This window comes from Mesoplodon mirus (genome assembly GCF_964341445.2).
Source record: "Mesoplodon mirus genome assembly, chromosome: 16".
Classification (NCBI taxonomy): Eukaryota; Metazoa; Chordata; class Mammalia; order Artiodactyla; family Ziphiidae; genus Mesoplodon; species Mesoplodon mirus.
Genome location: NC_138992.1, coordinates 77,939,279 through 77,956,817, shown reverse-complemented (window position 1 = coordinate 77,956,817; position 17,539 = coordinate 77,939,279). Strand labels below are relative to the sequence as shown.

Below are 17,539 nucleotides of genomic sequence, written 5' to 3'. Positions count from 1 at the left end.
ATCTTCAGAGGCTGCTTCAGTTGACACTGACCTAGAATAAAACAGCCAGGCCTGACTCTGATTCCGGGAATTCTTGGTGGACTGCTCAGAACTGCTTCCATGACTCGTGTAAACATCCCACATGTCACTTCGTCTGCTTCTCTCTCGGAACACAGGCGTTCACAGACACACGCGCACACACACGCACGCACACATACACACACACACATACACATGTTCGCCGCTTCTCTCTTGCTTTTCTTAATTTATGTATCTATGATATTGAGCCAGTGAATGAAAGGAGGGAAAGTAAATATTTTTGAAAAGTTGGGGAGGGGCATTTAAAGCTTCAAAGAGGGATTATTGTCTCACTAAAACCCCCTCTGTGAATCAACAGTTTTGTTTTCCTTATTTCTTGTGCTTTGTTCTGGTACTTTCACGGCCTAACAATACATGCATTTTTAGAATTTTTAAAATGTTCTTTAATTAGCATGATGAGGCGTTCAGCTGGAAAGAGAAGGAAGGAAGCATTCTTAAAGATAAACATTAACTGCACGATGGACTTTATACTTCCATCCTGATGTGGCTGGATGGAACCATGCACCTCTTATCTGTATTGTTTTATGCTGCTGGGCATGTGCTGTGGAGTGTGGTTTCACTTGGCATCAGTTTTAGTCAGTTCTTCCAGCCTCACCCTCGTGGCTCAGAAATGCATGGAGTCGAGGCTCTGCAGCCGAGGGCTCTGGGGCCACGCGAAGTGTTGGTGATTCTCCATTGCTTTACCCAGAGAGGAGCTTTACTTACCGGAGCTGGGTGGTGAGGACGGCACCACGAGGTGGATCACAAGCTGGTGTCAGGAGTGACGACATCACGTCTGTGACAGTGGGCGCTCTGCTGCTTCGAGCACGTTCCCTGACCCCCTTCATGCAGGAGATCAGCCCTTTTACACAGGTGCACACACCTCCTATGGGCTCAGGAGAGCCGACCAGTGATGTGACAGGAGAAAACCACCTTCTTGTCGATTAAGTGTGTTTGTAACAAAGTGGATTTGCCTGGTGGGTGAAGGAAACCACGACGCTGAGTGCAGATTAGGTGCAGGCTCTTCGCTAGGTGCCGAGCAGATAAAGTTGCGTGGATTTAAGGGTTCCAGAGCCGAAGCTCCCAGCAGCTGCCCACGTCCCCCAGCCGCAGAGCTCAGGCAGCCCCTCCCAGGCCGCTGCCGCCCAGCACCATGTGCTGTGAAAACCATGAAAGTGGGTGAGGGGTTTTATTTGGTGACGGTCAGTGTTTTAGGCGTGGGTGGAACATCGATCTGAAGTAAGTGGTGTTCGCGTGCCAGACTGCTCCTGCGAGAGGCGGAGCGGTGAACTCGGTCTCATGGAGCGAAGTGGTTCTGAGGCTCTTACTCTTAACCACGAACATCCCGCTTCCTCCCTGGAGACGTTCTCTCTGTGCTGGTCTAGCGTTGATCTAAGCTGACCACTTCTGAAAACAGCAGTGTCCCTCTCAGGCGGGGCGTGGGATTCCCGGCGCCAGTGATCAGTGTGTGTGGAAAGTCACCTGCAGCCAGAGCCCGAGGCTGCCCATCACCAGCACCCCGGGGTGTGGTGTTGCTGGGTGTCCTTGGCATCCTGGCCGGAGAGCGAACGGATGCACCCAGCCTGCTTCCCAGCGCCGAGACCCCATCTCGTGAGCACCGACCCCTGCCACGATCTTAAAATGTCGGCTCTCCTCGTCTCCATGTGGCTCGGCTGCAGCTCATCCAGTATTTCAGGGATCCTTAGGGACAGTGCTCGTGTCGGCCGGGTGTCCTGCTGGGCTCGGCCACACTGCTACCTCAGGGCGGGGCCCGAGCGCCTCCCGTGTGGAACTGGAACCATCTCACCTGACGCAGACGAGGCAACTGACGTGGCGTCCAGAGATGGCCCCCGGTGTCGACGGAGGACTGTCAGCCAGGAGCTGGCTGGTGGTGGAGCAGGGCCGGGCCCAGCCCTCCGGGCCCTGCGGCGAGCCCTGTCCTCCACCGGGCCCGTGTCGGTCAGCTCTGTCCTTGACCTCCCGGCTCAAGTCGCTTGGCTGGTCTCTCGATTCCCTGTCTCCTCTGCTCTGAAACGAGACCCACGTCTGGGCTGCCCATACCCGGGGCTGCGCTTCATTCTCCACTCCACTCACCTCTTTAGAAATCTTAGGCCAGTGTAGACTCTTCCGGTCCCTCGTCCATCCTCCAAGACCGTGTGCTTCAGTCTCTGCCCTGAAATGTTGCGCTCACGCAGGCTCACCTGCTGACCGAGGCCAACGGGACGCACTTGCATGACGGCTGAGGGGCGGGGCGGGGGCCACAGGATGACCTGACAGGCTGGTGCCTGACGATGAGTGTCGGCCCACCCAGCGCTGCCAGAGCCACAGGCTTCTCAGGAAAACAGGAGACGAATTTTATATAAAATCACTTAATTTTTAATGTTTGCTACTAATTTTTTTAAAAAATTTAACACTTTATAAACTAAAGAAAACACATCAGCCAGTGGAACTCAGCCTGTGAGCAGCACTTTGCAGGTCCACTGTTTCCATCGATTAGGGCAGTGGGCTCATGCTGGGACCACGGAGGCTCTGAAAGTTCTCTGTTCAAGCCAGCCTGCTCCCTGTGCCAGCGGTTGTATCTCTGAAACGGAGCATTTGGTCTAACACCTGTTAGCGTCCCCATGACTCGCCCGTGGTGGGAGGCAGGGGTGCTGGCTGGACCGGGCCAGCGATTCACCACCTGGGCCCAGGCAGCCCCTCCGCCCACACACAGGGAGCCCCCGGCACAGGCCTTTGCTCACAGCAGAGGCGCCCCTCCAGGGAGATGCCCCGACCTCCTCCCCGTTCCCCATCCCGCCCCTTTACAAGTGCCTTGAGTTTTTAATTTTTCATAAACATAACTTTGATTTTAAATCAGAAGCAATGCATGGAAATACCCACATAGTACATAGTCTTTCCCCTTATTACCACTTTCCCCCGTCTTCTTTTTCTTTCTTTTGTATTATTTTCCAGCCTTCTTTCAACTTCTCAAACATGGAAAAACTCGTTGCCATCCCAGGTTTTGTGTGTGCTGTGCTCTCTGCTCTAAGTGTGCTTCTTTCAACCCTGTGTAGGGTGGGCTTCTCTTTCTTCAGGACACAGCTTAAGGATCACCTCTTGTAAGGAGCCTTCCCTAACCACCTGGCCAGGCCATTCCACCCCAGTGCTTTCTCACAGGCTCCCTGTTATTTCCCTCCTATAATCCCACAGCCTGTGATTGTGTGTTTATCTGTGCCAGGCCTTTCCCTAGGGAGGTTCAGAGGGCACCTGCACAGGCCTGGGCCCACATCAGTCCTGTTGTGTTTAGCACATAAATAGACACCCCCAAGGCCAAGGCACTGTTTGGGGTACGTTGACAACCCCGTATGTGCCACTGTTACTCAGAATCTTGTGACACTGATTTTGTGGCTCTGCAGCCCTCTAGACCTCGCTACATCAAGCGCTTCTGTGTCTGACCCAGTAATTTTGTATTTGGCTCATTTCTTGTGTTCAAGCAAATCAAGATGTCTTTTAAGAAAAAAAGAACAACTCACACGTAAGTCTACAAACTCAGAGAGTTTCCAAATACTCTTAAAACTTGTAAATAATGGCTAAAGAGCCATTATATTTTCTTACACGACACATGCTAACTATCCAGAGGATCTTTATTTACACAGTGGATTCTCCCCTTCGCAAACATTTTAACTGGAGAAAGCTATAAAAGACAATCATGTGAAGCCTCTGGAAATTGTCCTAAGGGCATACAGCAAATGGGGAAACATTCCTTCGATGGAATCAAGAAAATCTGATAAATCTCACTAAGAACAGTGAGTCTGTGGCCCTTGAGCCCTGACCCCCCCCCCACCACCAACCACTACTACTCTGAAGCTTTACTCCAGGGAGTGCAGTCAAGGAGACAACCCCCTCCCCTCAACTCCCAGTCCAGGGCACATTTCACTCTAGGAGGGCTGCCCACTAGCATCCCTCATCCTCAGGCCCCTGTTGCAGAAGCTCAACCCCAAGTGTGGTGGGCCAAGAATACTGGCCCAGTTGTCCTACCCCAGCTCACCACAGGGTAGATGCACCACGCGGAGAGGCTAGCCTAGAAGACCAGCCCCGACCGCCCCCCCCCAGCACCCACTCTAGAGCAGAGGTGTCAGTCCGGGCAAAGGGGGCACTGCCCAGAGGGAGACAGGTTATGGCGAAGAAGAAGAGCTCTGTAGGGCTGCCTGAGATGGCGGGAGAATTCCATGCCCAAGAGTGGCCATCTGACCTGCCCAAGGCCACACCTTCACAGGTGTGATTAGGGAGGGGAAATATGAGCTCTGACCAAAGGAGAGGGATGAGGGCAAAAACCTGCACTCCTTGAACTATGAGATCAACCTCCAAGACACACATGTCCAGTGGTAAAGATTAAAAGTCTGACTGGCTAAGGAGGCTCAAGCACAACCTTTCACTAATAAGTGGCTTCGCTGACCTAGGGACAGCCTCTAGGTAGCCATGTGAAAAGATAAAAACAAGAAGACAGTCTGAGCAGAACCATCAGAGACTGCAGCCTGCAGGGAAAAGCTGTTCAGATAGGTCACTGAGCAAGTGAGTAAACTACATCATCAACCCTTGGCGAGAGGAGTCAGGATCCAGAGTTGCCACAATTTACTATCCAGCATGCCCAGTTGTCAACCAAAAATTGCAAGGTTTGCAGAGAAACAGGGACGCATGACCCATACATGAGGGAAAGAGCAGATGATAGAAGCCGCTTTTGAAGGGCCCAGATGTTGGACTTAGCAGACAGAGATTTCAAAACAGCCATTATAAATACGTTCAAAGAGTGGAGGGAACCATGTCTCCAGATTACAGTGTGTAGATGACAGAGTCTAATCAAAAGGAGGATATCAGTAAAAAGACACAAACTGGAAAGAACCAAATGGAAACTCTGGAGTTGAAAAGTAAAATAACTGATATGAAGAATTCACTAGAGGCTCAGCAGTGGATGTGAGCTGGAAGAAGAAAGAATCCATGGACTTGGATCTAGAATAATGGAGCTAGTGCAGCCCGAAGGAGAGAAAGACAGAATGAAAAGTGCTCACTTTGACAGCACTTACACCAAAATTGGAACATACAGAGAGTAGCATAGCCCCTGTGCACATGACACTCAAATTTGGGAAGCATTACACATTTGTAAGCCCTTTGTCAAACTTAAAACTCTTCCCCAAGAAAAGAGGATTGTAATTTCAATAGGATGTTAAAACTTAATCTCAAATTGATGACTGCAGAGTATTTTAGCAATTAAAAAAATGCTTGTGAAGACTTTTTAATAACTCAGTCTTTATGAAGAATTAAAACATACCATGATTATCTCTGCACTATTATGGAAATCTCACAAATGACGAATAAATATTCTAAGGGGAGAAAAAAATGAAGAGCCTCAGAAATGTGGAACACCATTAAGTGCACCAATACACATGTAATGGGAGCGCCAGAAGGGCAGGGGAGTGGGGGAGGGTACAGAAAAGATATTTGGAGTAATAATGGCTGAAAATGGCTCAGATTGGACTGGAAAAGTTTACACATCCAAGAAACTCTATGAACTTGTAGTAGGATAAACCTAAAAAGAGACATACCCAAATACATCATAGTCAAAATGTTGAAAACCAAAGATAAAGTCTTGAAAACAGCAAGTGAAAAGTGACTCCTCGTGTAACAAGGGACTTCTCGTTAGAAACAGTGGAAGACTAGAAGGCAGTGGGGCAATATTCAGAATTCTGGAAGAAACAAATAACTTACATCACACTTTCTTTTTGACCTTTAAATCCTGAGGTTAAGTCAGTAGGATTGAACATTAATTTTTCTACTTTAGGCAACTCAGCTCCTCATTTTTGTAAAATCCAAAGGCCACCATTGTTCATCTTCATTTTGAAGTATTCTAGCTTTTCACTTCTTTGATCCAGACCTAATTATAAGCCACAGAACCCCACTTTTTGTGTAAAATTTTCTTTTTTCAGTCAACCATGAGAAATGAGTTTGTACTATATAAATGTCTTGTAGCCACAACATATTAAACAACGTCACACATATGGAAATGTTAAGACTAATATCTTTAAGATATAGATAGGACATTCTTCTGGGTACCACCTGCTACATATCGCTCCTGAACAGACTAAAACCATATGGGCATCAGGTGAGCAGTCAGGGATATTTCCTGGTGTTCTTGGGTATAAAATATCATATTGCAAGAAGAATTGAACATAGTGATAATTGTATGTGATTTCAATATATTTTTTTCTCCATAGATCTGATGAAGTAAATTTTAGAAAAGTTATTGCTAGCAACATTTTGGTGATAATTTTCAAGGAATACCTGTTAATATCTTTGAATATTAGTGTTTGATAAAACATAATTTGAAATGTTTTAAATGGAAATGGATTTCTACAGTGGATCTACAGTGGATTTCTAGTGAAGGAGAAGGAAATTCTGGTCTTGGTACTGAATCAGAAACTGTCTCCTAAAAGAGCAAATGTGGATCCTTTTTTGTAGAGTCTGCCTTCTCGTGCAAGATGCCCTCGGACTCTTCAGTGAGGTGCACTCGGAGGGCGCCGTCCTGAAGGACAGGGAGTTGGAGGGCAAGTCCTGCAGGCTGGCGGGAATGAAGGTTCTGCAAAAGGTCACCAGAGGAAGGTGAGGACACCACAGTAGCATCCAGTTTGCTACAGTAACATCTGTAATTTCATTTTTAAAGACAATAAACTAGGATCCTAGAGTCTGCCTCTAAGACAAGGCCACGAGCTGGGTGGAGCCCTTAAAGTACTTATGGGAGAAAAATTATAATTGACAACAAAAATAATTATGCAGGTTTAGTGATTCACAATTTTATTAAAATTAGGATTAACAATGTCATATATATGTATTTTAATTCTAAAGTTTTTTCTTTATTTTTCCTTAGCTATACTAATAAGGCAGCTTTGCATGAGTCAGTTTATATAAGTGAAAATATAATTTAGTGAAAAGGCATGTTATAAGCTTTAAGCAAAACTCTTAATTTGGCACGTTTTTTGCTTCCATAGCAAGAAAGCTTGTTTTCTGTCAAGTTTCGCGACTCCTCACGCTAGATGTTGTTTTGGGTGGCGGTGGTACATCGATCCGGCCCCAATGTGGGTTGTTCCATTCCAGTGAGCATCTTAATCTATGAATTAGGGAGCAGAAGAAACCTTTTCAGTGGAACGATCCAGTCATGTAGAGAATTAGTGTAAATGGTGAATTTGGATTTCTCTCATCGTAGCCTCTTTCCTCAAATAGTGTGTAATTTTAGCTGTCTTAATGCTACTGTTTTACTTAGAGCAACGTCTGAGCTTGTAACAGTGCCTGAGGGAGGAGCCCTTGGGAGGAGCCCTTGGGCGTATATACGCTGCTCCTAGTCCAGCGGTCTGCATACCGGCCCTTCCGGCCGTGCTCTGTCTAAACTGTGAGCGCCGCTGGGCATGTGCCGGGCATGTCTCGTGACTGGCAGCCCGCTTTCCCCGGCCCCACCCTGTGCCGCATCTGTCTCTCACGTGGCGCCCTGCTGCTGAGTGGCGGCTCCACCCAGGACCCTGTTTTCCTGAAGGACAGACCCCCTGTGAGCCCTGCATTGATTCATGTACACTCGGCGTAACAAATGCTTCCTTTTGCTTACAGAAGGGAGGCTGTATTACAGTGTAATTGCCTTATGGATTAGGGAGGGAGCTGCCCAGTTATTTGGAAAGCTTAATTGGGTCACATGAACCTTATCGTTTTGAAGGCTGAACCCCATGTAGTTCTCAGTTTCAGAATCACAGGCATCTGGAAAGACCGTGCGTAGTTGTGGTAAGTGAGGTGCAGCTCTGACGTTGGTCTGACGGCATTAACCCCACCAGGGCCATGTAGACCTCTCTGACGTACATTTAGCACCAGCCTCACACCTGAGCACGCCGGGGTACTGGGGCTCCCCATCTCGGGCGCCTCAGTGGAGCCCCTCCAGCTGGCAGGCGTCCTGGTGTCCTGCAGGCCAGAGGAGTCCACTCCTGGGGACGCACTTCCTGCTGGCGACTGGGGGACCCAACTCCAGGGAAATACTCCTGGGGACTGACAGAGCCAGGAGGGGTCCGGGGGCTTTGCTCTATAAAGTACATGCTTTGCTACCATGATGCTACACAGCGATATGTGTACCTAATGTTTAATCTGGTTTTTGTGGGTTACACTGGAGGCCTTACTACTGTCTACAACATTGCCATAGGAAATGTTTTTTCCACGGGAAATGCACTGACTATTGTGAATAATGCATTTACAGACTTTTGGAACCCATTCCATTTTTAAGTTGGACTAAAATTTGACTAAGTATTGGATACTTTTTTAGGTTGGAATTAATTTCTTTATCCTATGTGTTTAACTTTATTTTAGTGTGCAGCTATCCAAATAAATATTAAGATTGTCTTTTTGTTCTTTTGGAAGCTGTATTTCTTCAAAACAAATTATTAAATAGTTTTGGAATGCTGAATGTTATGATTGCCTATTAGTGACGTCATCTGCTGTCAGTCATCCGTCCATGGCCCAGTAAACACAAACTGTCTCTTTCCCCCCCCCAATGATTGTGTTTCATAGCAACTCTCATAAACCTTAACAAAATATATTTCTCATAAACCTTAACGAAATACACTTAGTTCCCAGAATTCAAGCTAAAATGATTAATTATAATTATATAATTCCAATATCTAATATAGAAAATTACTTTTTTGCCAGTTGGAAGATAGTTTTACGTTTGGGCTGATCTTAGCTCCCCGGTCTCGTCTGGTCCACAGTCACAGTGACGGAAGTCACTGCTCCCTGTGGCGCTTTGGGTGGACTCGCGACCTTGGGGCTGGACCTGTGCAGGGCATCCCACCCTGTTCACCTGCCGCCTTGGGAAGAGTTGCAGGAAAACAGCTGTCATGTCTGTCTCATTTCTCTGACCGCTTTTTGGAGTCGTGTGTCCATACTGACTTGTTAGGGTGAGAAGAGTCAGAAAAATATCCTGGATGTAAAGGAAAAGACCATTTTAAAACAACACTGCTGAGGCATGTGCCTCTCCCTGGCTCTCTGCGTCCCTGGAGGACTCCAGGCTGTTTGTCCAGGGGCTGAGGCGTGTCCCCTGACCTTTGTCCTCCCAGGTGGCCTCTGCAACAGTTCAGAGGTCAGACAGGCTGAAAACTCACTTTACTTTGCTGTCTTAGTTCTGTGTATGAGCTTTATCTTTTTATTGCTGATTATTATGTGCTCTTGTTTTTATGTGATAGGGTAATACTGAGGGGAAAAAGAAAATTTCTGAAATATCTTAATCCTATAAGTATGGAAAATATAGTTAGCATATTTTTTGCGGGGGAGAGGAACCTCTTGCAGTTCAAAGTCCTGCTAATACTTACGTCCCTACTTGTTAAAACAAAAGCCACTAATCTGTCTAAAATACATTATTAATGCATAAGTGACTGTTTTATTGAGATCTCTTTAAGAGTCACGTACTGGAGAAGACTGTTGCAGAGCATTTAGTCAGCACTCACCGTACACAGAGGGGTCTATCTGAGTGCTGAGAATGACAGGGAAGCAACTAACAAGATCTTTGACCATGAATTGCCTCCTTTTGAACTGGAAACTAGACCTGCCCAGGGATCTGGGGCGGTTGTTGCTTTAAGTGATGGGGCCTTAAATGGCTGGTCTTTTCCTCAAATTGGTAAGATGTTATCTGTGAAGACATAAAAGTAGGATTAGGAGAAAGTATAATTCAGTCATTTATTCGTTAAATATTTAGGAACCCTTTGTGCTATGCCCCTGGCTAGTTGCTGCTGTGCTAGATTTTTGGGATTTATCTGAAACCACAATATACTGAAATAAAAAGTCAGCTAGACAAAGCCTTAAATCCTATTATTAGGGATTCTGCATTGATCCAAGAGAAAATTAGGGCCCCTAGGAGTTTTTGAGAGAAGAAAAGAAGAGGTAATAAAAATGAAAATAGAGTTAAGATTATTCTACTCTTGTACTTTTAATAGATTTGAAATAGAAGGAGGGATTGGGCAGGGGTGCAGATTTGGAAACTTCAGCAGTTGAGGGTAGAAGGAAGAACGCATCACCACTGATTTTTAACTTCCAGTAGCTACGGGGGCCGGGGGGGGGGGGGTGGCGCTCACCTGGGAGCTGTGATGCCAGGAGTGTAAAATAGCCCCTTTCTCCCAGAGCTCATGGACCAGCAGGAGAGCCAGGAGGAGGTCCCGAGAGACACCAACCGGGCGAGTGCCAGTTACAGAGCAGCCACTTTGCCTGGCTCAGAGGGCGGGTTCAGATTTGGGAACCCTGGAGAGAACAGGAGGGGCCTGGAGCTGAGGACAGGAGGGCGGGAGGACACGCCCCCTGATCTAGCCATCCACTCACCCCCTGGGGCGGGTCCATCTGGTCAGCTTTGAGGATAGAGTGAGGGGTTGGGCACCTCGAGGGGGGTGTATTTCAGAGAATGGTCCGATTAATAGTCACTGTTTAAATGCCAGCTTTTGTTTTAAAGGTAACAGATTAAGTACTGATAAACTTTAAGTTAGAAGCCAGACTTACTTAGCATGCTCACAGACTAACCCCATGGTCAGGAAACAGAAGGCCCTCGAAGCCCCCATGCTGCTCCCCAGCCCGCTGCCCTTAGGGCCCTTGGTCTGCTCCCCAGCCCGCTGCCCTTAGGGCCCTTGGTCTGGTCCGGGGCGCAGAGCATTCCCCCATTCTCCCGGGCGGCGCCTTTGTCTCTTGCAGCCGCTGCTTTGGGTCCAGTGCTCAGGGCTGTGTGGGATTCTCACAACCTGTGTCCCACCAAAGGGGTATATTGTCATGTAAACTTGAGTGACATTTTAGCAATAACATGCAAAAGTTAACAGTTGTCTGAGGAGCCCTTGGGATGGCTCCCCCAGCTGGCCTGTGCTGTGTCCCAGCTGCTCAGCTCTGAGCCCCAGTGGCTTATTGACATGCAGACCTGGTCTTGCCCCTCTGCATGGTGTAGACCATTGTGGATTAGAACACGTCGTGGCCAGTGTTTCAGGCTGGCCTGCCCATCATAAGGCTCTGTTTCTCGCTCACCATTGTGTTTCCTGCATGTGGCTCAATTCCTGGCACTGGAGAGGCTCATAATAAGTATTTGTGGAATGGACATTCGTCGTTTGCTGGGGTTCATCTTAGATTTTCCTCAACAAGATTTGAATGAGTACACTTGTACTTTCCTAGCAGTAATTATTGGTGCTCAATTTTAGTGGGAAGAATAGAGACTAAGTTGGTCCCAAGACCAGTGTCCAGTGCAGGGTGAGGACCACGCCTTTTGCGCACCTTGGACTCAAGACCCTGGGTCCTCCTCACAAATAAGTCTAGGGGGTAACGCCTGAGGTTGTTGTGAAAGCACTTTATCAAGGATGGGATCTCATCTTATGGAGGAGGGCCTGGAACAGGTGAGGGTGACTGGTCAGAGGTCAGGCTCCGCTGTGACTTTGGGCACCAGGGCGTTGGTCTCCTGGGAGACCCTGTGTGACCCACGTGCGTGGAGGTGCAGCAGAGGGAGTTTTTAGGAATCGCCCAGCACAAGTAGATGCTTGTGGGTTGGGGTCATCATGGAGGAATCATCTCAGTTGCTCTTTTAACAGGAAATAAGCAGTGGTGAGAGTGCTCCTGGGGAAAGAAACTTCAGTGGCAATTTCCTTCCTTTGATTTCCGCTCTTCAAAAAGGCTGCCTCTTAAAGAGACATAATTCCCTTGGGATTTGAGGTCCAGAATCTTTTTTATCATTGCTGTGGTTGGAAATCCTCTTTTAAGGGGACATACTTAAGAATTCTTTCACCATTTTGAAAAATAAAATTGTTGCAGGTAGGTTCACCACCCAGGTTAATGGCAGGAGAGTAAAATGTCACTGAAAGAGAATATGTACTAAATCCTGAAACCAGTGATGCTCAAAGAACCGCCCGAAAAGAACGAAGCACTGACCCGTGTGAAACATGGTGCTGAGTGAAAGAAGCCCACACAAAAGGCCACACGTTGTAGGATCCCGTTTATATGAAACGAACAGAACAGACAAGCCCATGGTGACAGGACACAGGTTGGTGGTGGCCAGGAGGAGGGGAGCAGGGAGTGACCGCTGACGGGCACGGGGTCTGATGGGTTGATGGCTACATTCTGGGGCCAGACAGCACTGTGCATGTGCTAAATGCCGCTGAACTGTGCACTTCAAAATGGTTAATTTTATGTTGTGTGAATTTCACCTCAGTCCTTAAACGTGGGGGGGGAATGAACTGACTGCCTAAAAAGTGTTTACACTGAGTTATAAAAACAGCTACAAATGTCTCATAAGTCCAGTTGGAGAATAGTTTCTAAATGGAACATCTGGGCATAATTTCACGTATCTCAAAAAGACCCAACTAGGGAATAGGGGCTCAGAAAGCAAATGCCTATTATTTAACCTTAACCATAAGGGTTATTTTGGGGAAATTAGGACATATGTTTAGAGAAATGGGCACCCCTCTAAATCAGTCATTACCTTTATTGTTCAATGAACAATCCTTAAGAAAACTGTTGTATATCTATCTACCTAATCAGTGATAGAGACATTGACAAAGGGGAAAACCAGCAGATTACAAAAGGCTTGACACACCCACCAGGTTGATCACAGGAAGAGGAGGAGAGAACAGCAGACCTCCTGAAAGATCCTCTGAACTGTGTAGGCCAAGCGTTAACTGTTGTCAAGATTATTGCCCTAATAGTGTTTCAGAAACTCTCCAATAAAAATAAATTCACCCTGTTGTCAGTTGGGTAAAGAAGTTCTGCTCCGACCGGTCCTTGCATGTCTCTCTCTATCAGTCATTCGTTAACACAGCACCTGGGTGTGGACACAGGGATGAAGTCACAGTTCAGTCTGACTTTCCAGTGGGGAAGCACTGACAGTCTAAGAAGAGTTTTGCTGGAGTGGGTGGGGCTTCGCCGAGAAGGCCTTCAGGGTGTGACTTGTAGGTTCATCTGGTTGCTAGGCAGACACCCATGGAAGAGCGCGTTCCCACCCACAAGTTCATTCCTATTATCTTTTGACCAAAAATAGCCTGTCATGCTGGAGCCAAGTGTTATTTAGCCTCGTGTCCTCGTGTCCTCCGTAGCAGTTAATAGAGCATTCAGTAAAAACCTGACTAAGAAACGATGAAGTCTGAACCAAAGCAAACGGTCACAGTAATGCTTGGCCATATAAAAATTCTTTCAGTAGCAATCTCAGAAGTGGCTCAGGTCTACCGCCTTGCTCCACCACCTTCCCCCAGCGACTGGGGGACGGAGTAGAACCCAGTTCACTTGGGGCGATTTGGCTGTGTCCGCCTGGCTGACGCGAGGGGACTTGCTGTTCAGAAGCAAACCCAAAGCTTCTGGAGGGAGCGTCGCTGGTCACTGAACGGAGGCATCAGAGGGGAAGGCGGGGGCCTTGGAACCACTGCCCCTGAGTTGCATCTTGACCCTCAGTCGTCAGCAGGTCACACGTGGAAGCGGCCCTGCACGCCCTAAAACACTGCAGTAGTGGTTCTTCCCTCCCTCCTCCTCCTTTGTTTTTCTTTTCTAATTAACTAAAAAGTAAAACTCGGGCCAGCATTGATGTAAGTCTTTCTTGTCTTGTTTTTACAAATAAAACAGGAAGAGAAAGATGAGTAACTTAGAAGAACAATAACTAGAAGTTGGGAGTGTTCCATTTTTTTTCCAGGAAAGAAAATAGATCCAGTTGGAAATTGCTGGCCTTGTCAATTATCTGATAATAATGGGAGAGAATGGGTAATGAAGCCGGTGGAGTTAAACAGTACAGAGAGATTTAGTTAAAACAGGGATCAAAGAAACCAGAAGGAAGATCAGCTGATACAAGAACATAAAAGCACTGCTCCCTGTCCCTCCAGGTTAGTAATTTATCTAGTGAATTTACCTGGCAGCACAGTAAGTCTCTAATTCAGCAAATGGGCAGGATTTTTTTTTTTTTTTTGCTTTTTCATTCATTTCTTCTCTTACAAGTCTCAATACTCCCCCTCTCCCTGCACTCTTCTCACAAAAATCATAATTACCTACCAGTAGGGGACCAGTAGTTTTAAAACTTTTGAACTTTTAAAAAACAGAATCCAAAGAGGAAGCTCCATGTTAATAACAAACCCACGTGGAGCTATTCTGTTCAAAATTGGGAGGTGGCGTGTCGGGCCACCCAGCCCCCAGCCAGCTCCTAGGGCCACGTGGTTGGAAAGTAAGTATTGAGGACCGATTGCAGCTCTGAACATCGCACACATCAGGACGGTTCTTTCTCTCCCTCTCTCAGGGTAACAGCCTGTGGCGGTAGCCGTTACTGTGAGGGCCCTGGGTCATGTGATTCAGAAGCTAAGTGGGGTGTTCCTTGTTAATCTCAAATATGAAGTGCAAATACTTAATTATGCTTTCATTAAGTGCCTTCTCAAATTTGCAGAATCTTACGCATTTTTATTATAGGTAGAATACTCTTAAATCTTTATAAGTTTGCCAGTGAAATGCCTGTCTTTTCATGTGGGACACGGAAGTGGAAAGAAAAGCAGTTTCCCTGTCACTGTAGCCCCGCTTTCCTTTCCTTCAGCTCTCCAACTAGATGGCAGATCGGGCGGTGGCATTGTTCACTACAGTTCACTACAGGCATCACCCGTGATGCCACCACCAAATTCAAGACAAAATAAATTAGTCTTTATTGAAAAACAAATTATTGTGTTGTTGAAATAAACACCCTGAAGCTCCCGAGACCAAGTAATAACTTGGCTGCACGTCTGTGAGGTGGGCCTGGAGCCCGGTCCATCAGAGTCCAGTGCCTGCATCTTTGGTGCTACAGCCTACACGTAATTACTTCCAGTTTTAGGGGAATTCATTTCTGTAAATTTCCCATTTGCTTTATAGTCATAATCCCCGGCCCTCAAGTCAGAAATCTGACCATTTCTTGTCAGGGGTGTTGATGTTAGATTCTTGGTGTTTTCCATTGTTTTTGTTAAACAACAGCAGTGAGCCGTCTGTGCTGGAATCATCTTGAGTGGCCAGGAGGAGCATCAGATCCATAGGAGATAATCACACTGAGTGCGTCAGGTCTAGTTCGGCATTTTTCTTTTCTGTTTACTTAGACACGTATTAATGAAAATATGACTTCTAAGAAAGATCGTTTTCATTACTGTTTTTTTTTTTTTTTAAAGCAAGATAACTTGCTCCTTTCCCTAGAATCACTCACAGTGAAGAGGATGGTCCCGAAGGCCCCTGGACCTGGACCGGGATCGCATGTTGTGAGCAGCCTCGGATCAGGCATTTCAGCACTGTGTGCACGGGAGGTGGTGGTACAGCTGCTGCTTTCACTGGTCGCTGCTGTAAACATGAGTCACACAAAGAGTAAAGGGCATTGAATACTCCCCTCTCCACCGGTGTTCAGTCCACATCTTTCTTGTGAACGTAGGCATGTCTGTAAACAAAGGAGAAGGGGTGCTTTTCCCTTTGGTATCTTTAAGGGTGTCCCTTTCCAGTTTCTGCCTCTTCGCAGCCACAGACGTCAGTGTGTACGCACCTGTCTCCTTCTTTACGGATCTTTATGGGGAAACGTGACAGACGTATGGGCGATGCCCAGTTGCAGAGTGTAGTGAACGACTGTAGGGCCACCCATGAAGCCACCACCAAATTCAAGGGACAAAATGTGCTGGGTGTCCAGGCATCACCCCCAGCGTGCTCCTCCTGGTGACGCCCCGTCCCCCCAAGATCACTGCTGTCCTCTGGTTTCCTCCATGGTTTTCTTTATAGTTTTCGCCATGGGAACAGCAGGCTGTCTTTGGAAAAGTGCATGAAGGGAGGCTACTTCACGTGTGAGCTCATGGTAATAGAATAGACTGAGGAGGCAGGTCTGTCTCAGGTATCAGAACGCACTGGTGATAGCGTTTGGTCGAAAGTATAGGCGTCTGTCAGAAAACCTGGGCTGACAGATTTTATGTGGAATGTGGCTGTTCCTGCTTCCACACTGGTGAGTAGATCACGTGACACTTTTGAAATGATAAGGACCACCTGGGAATGAGACCAGCCTAAGAACTGTCTGCAGTTCCAGATAGCAGCATGCAGCAAGAATTCCTTATTTCCCTTGTAACTGAGTGTGTGTGTGTGTGTGTCATTTCCTGCCGAGGTAGAACAGAAATGTGCAAAGAACTTGTTTTATAATACAAAGTTGTGCTAGTTAATATTTTTATATCCTAGATCTTGAGGAAAGAATCTAGATTAGGAAAGACATTTTTTAATATTACTAGCAGATAGCCTACAAAATGTGAGGCCTTCCGAAGTTACAAATTTATCTTTCATAGTTATATAATAAATTTAAGCAGTGGTTCAAAGGAATAGTGCAGAAGGCTTAATTTCAGGTCTGTGTGTCTTTCATTTCCTTTCTTCAGTTTCTCTATCTGTTGAATAAAATTTGAAAAATATTGTCCTGAAATTCATTGAACTAGCCTTGGAAAATGTTCAGTAATTCCCCACATCTATAAGGTATTTGTGGGATATTCGTAGCAGAGAGTTGTCTCTAAGGTCAGAATGCCCGACCGACGTGATGCCATCACTGTCTAATTCAGAAACAGTGTCATCACCCCCAAAAGAAACGCCTTCCCCATGGGCAGTCACTCCCCACCCTCCAGCCCCTGGCAGCCACTAATCTGCACTCTGTCTCTGTGAATTTGCATATACTGAACACTTCGTATAAAGGAACCATCCGGGCTTCCCTGGTGGCGCAGTGGTTGAGAGTCCGCCTGCCGATGCAGGGGACATGGGTTCGTGCCCCGGTCCAGGAAGATCCCACATGCCGCGGAGCAGCTAGGCCCGTGAGCCATGGCCACTGAGCCTGCACATCCGGAGCCTGTGCTCCGCAACGGGAGAGGCCACAACAGTGAGAGGCCCGCGTACCACAAAAAAAAATAATAATAAAATAAAAAAAATAATAAAGGAACCATCCTGGCTTCTTCCACTGAGCATCATGTTTTCGAGGTTCATCCATGTTGTATCGTGTGTCAGTACTTCACTCCTTTTTATGGCTGCCTGATACTCTGTTGTATGGATATGCCAGAGTTATTTATCCATTCATCAGTTGATGCACATTTGGGTTGCTTCCATGTTACTTTCTGGCTGTTATGAACAGTAATACTGCTATGAACATTCACGATGCACATATGGACGTAAGTCTTCAGTTCTCTTGGGTAGATAGCTAGAAGTGGGATTGCTGGGTCTATGCCAAAGTGTTTTCCAAAGTGACTGCCCCATTTTCCTGTCTCACCAGCATATTGATGTAGTTTAGTCACTGATTATCTAATCTCCTCAGGATCTCAAGGTTGCCATGGCTCCCATCAGTTTGCTCATGATCTCCTGGGCCATCTGGTAGTGTCTGCTCTGGCAGCCAAACCTCTGAAGGAAATGCATTTCAGTATCAAGGCAAAAGTTTGTTTAGTTGATTCGAGGTTGTCTCGTGTGTGTATGAGGGTGACATAAA

General features: G+C 46.7%; 1 protein-coding gene across 2 annotated transcripts in view; it reads left to right on the top strand.

Annotated features, from left to right (window-relative positions):
• Window positions 1–17,539, top strand: part of SPIDR (scaffold protein involved in DNA repair) — a 334,647-nt gene that overhangs the window by 284,002 nt on the left and 33,106 nt on the right. The window contains exon 11 of one of the 2 annotated variants that reach the window (XM_082601005.1): window positions 6,550–6,690. The exons of the other annotated variant lie outside the window; for it this stretch is intronic. Coding sequence (XP_082457131.1) covers window positions 6,550–6,690 — 141 coding nt within the window. The remainder of the gene's footprint in view (window positions 1–6,549; window positions 6,691–17,539) is intronic. 2 annotated transcript variants of the gene reach the window in all.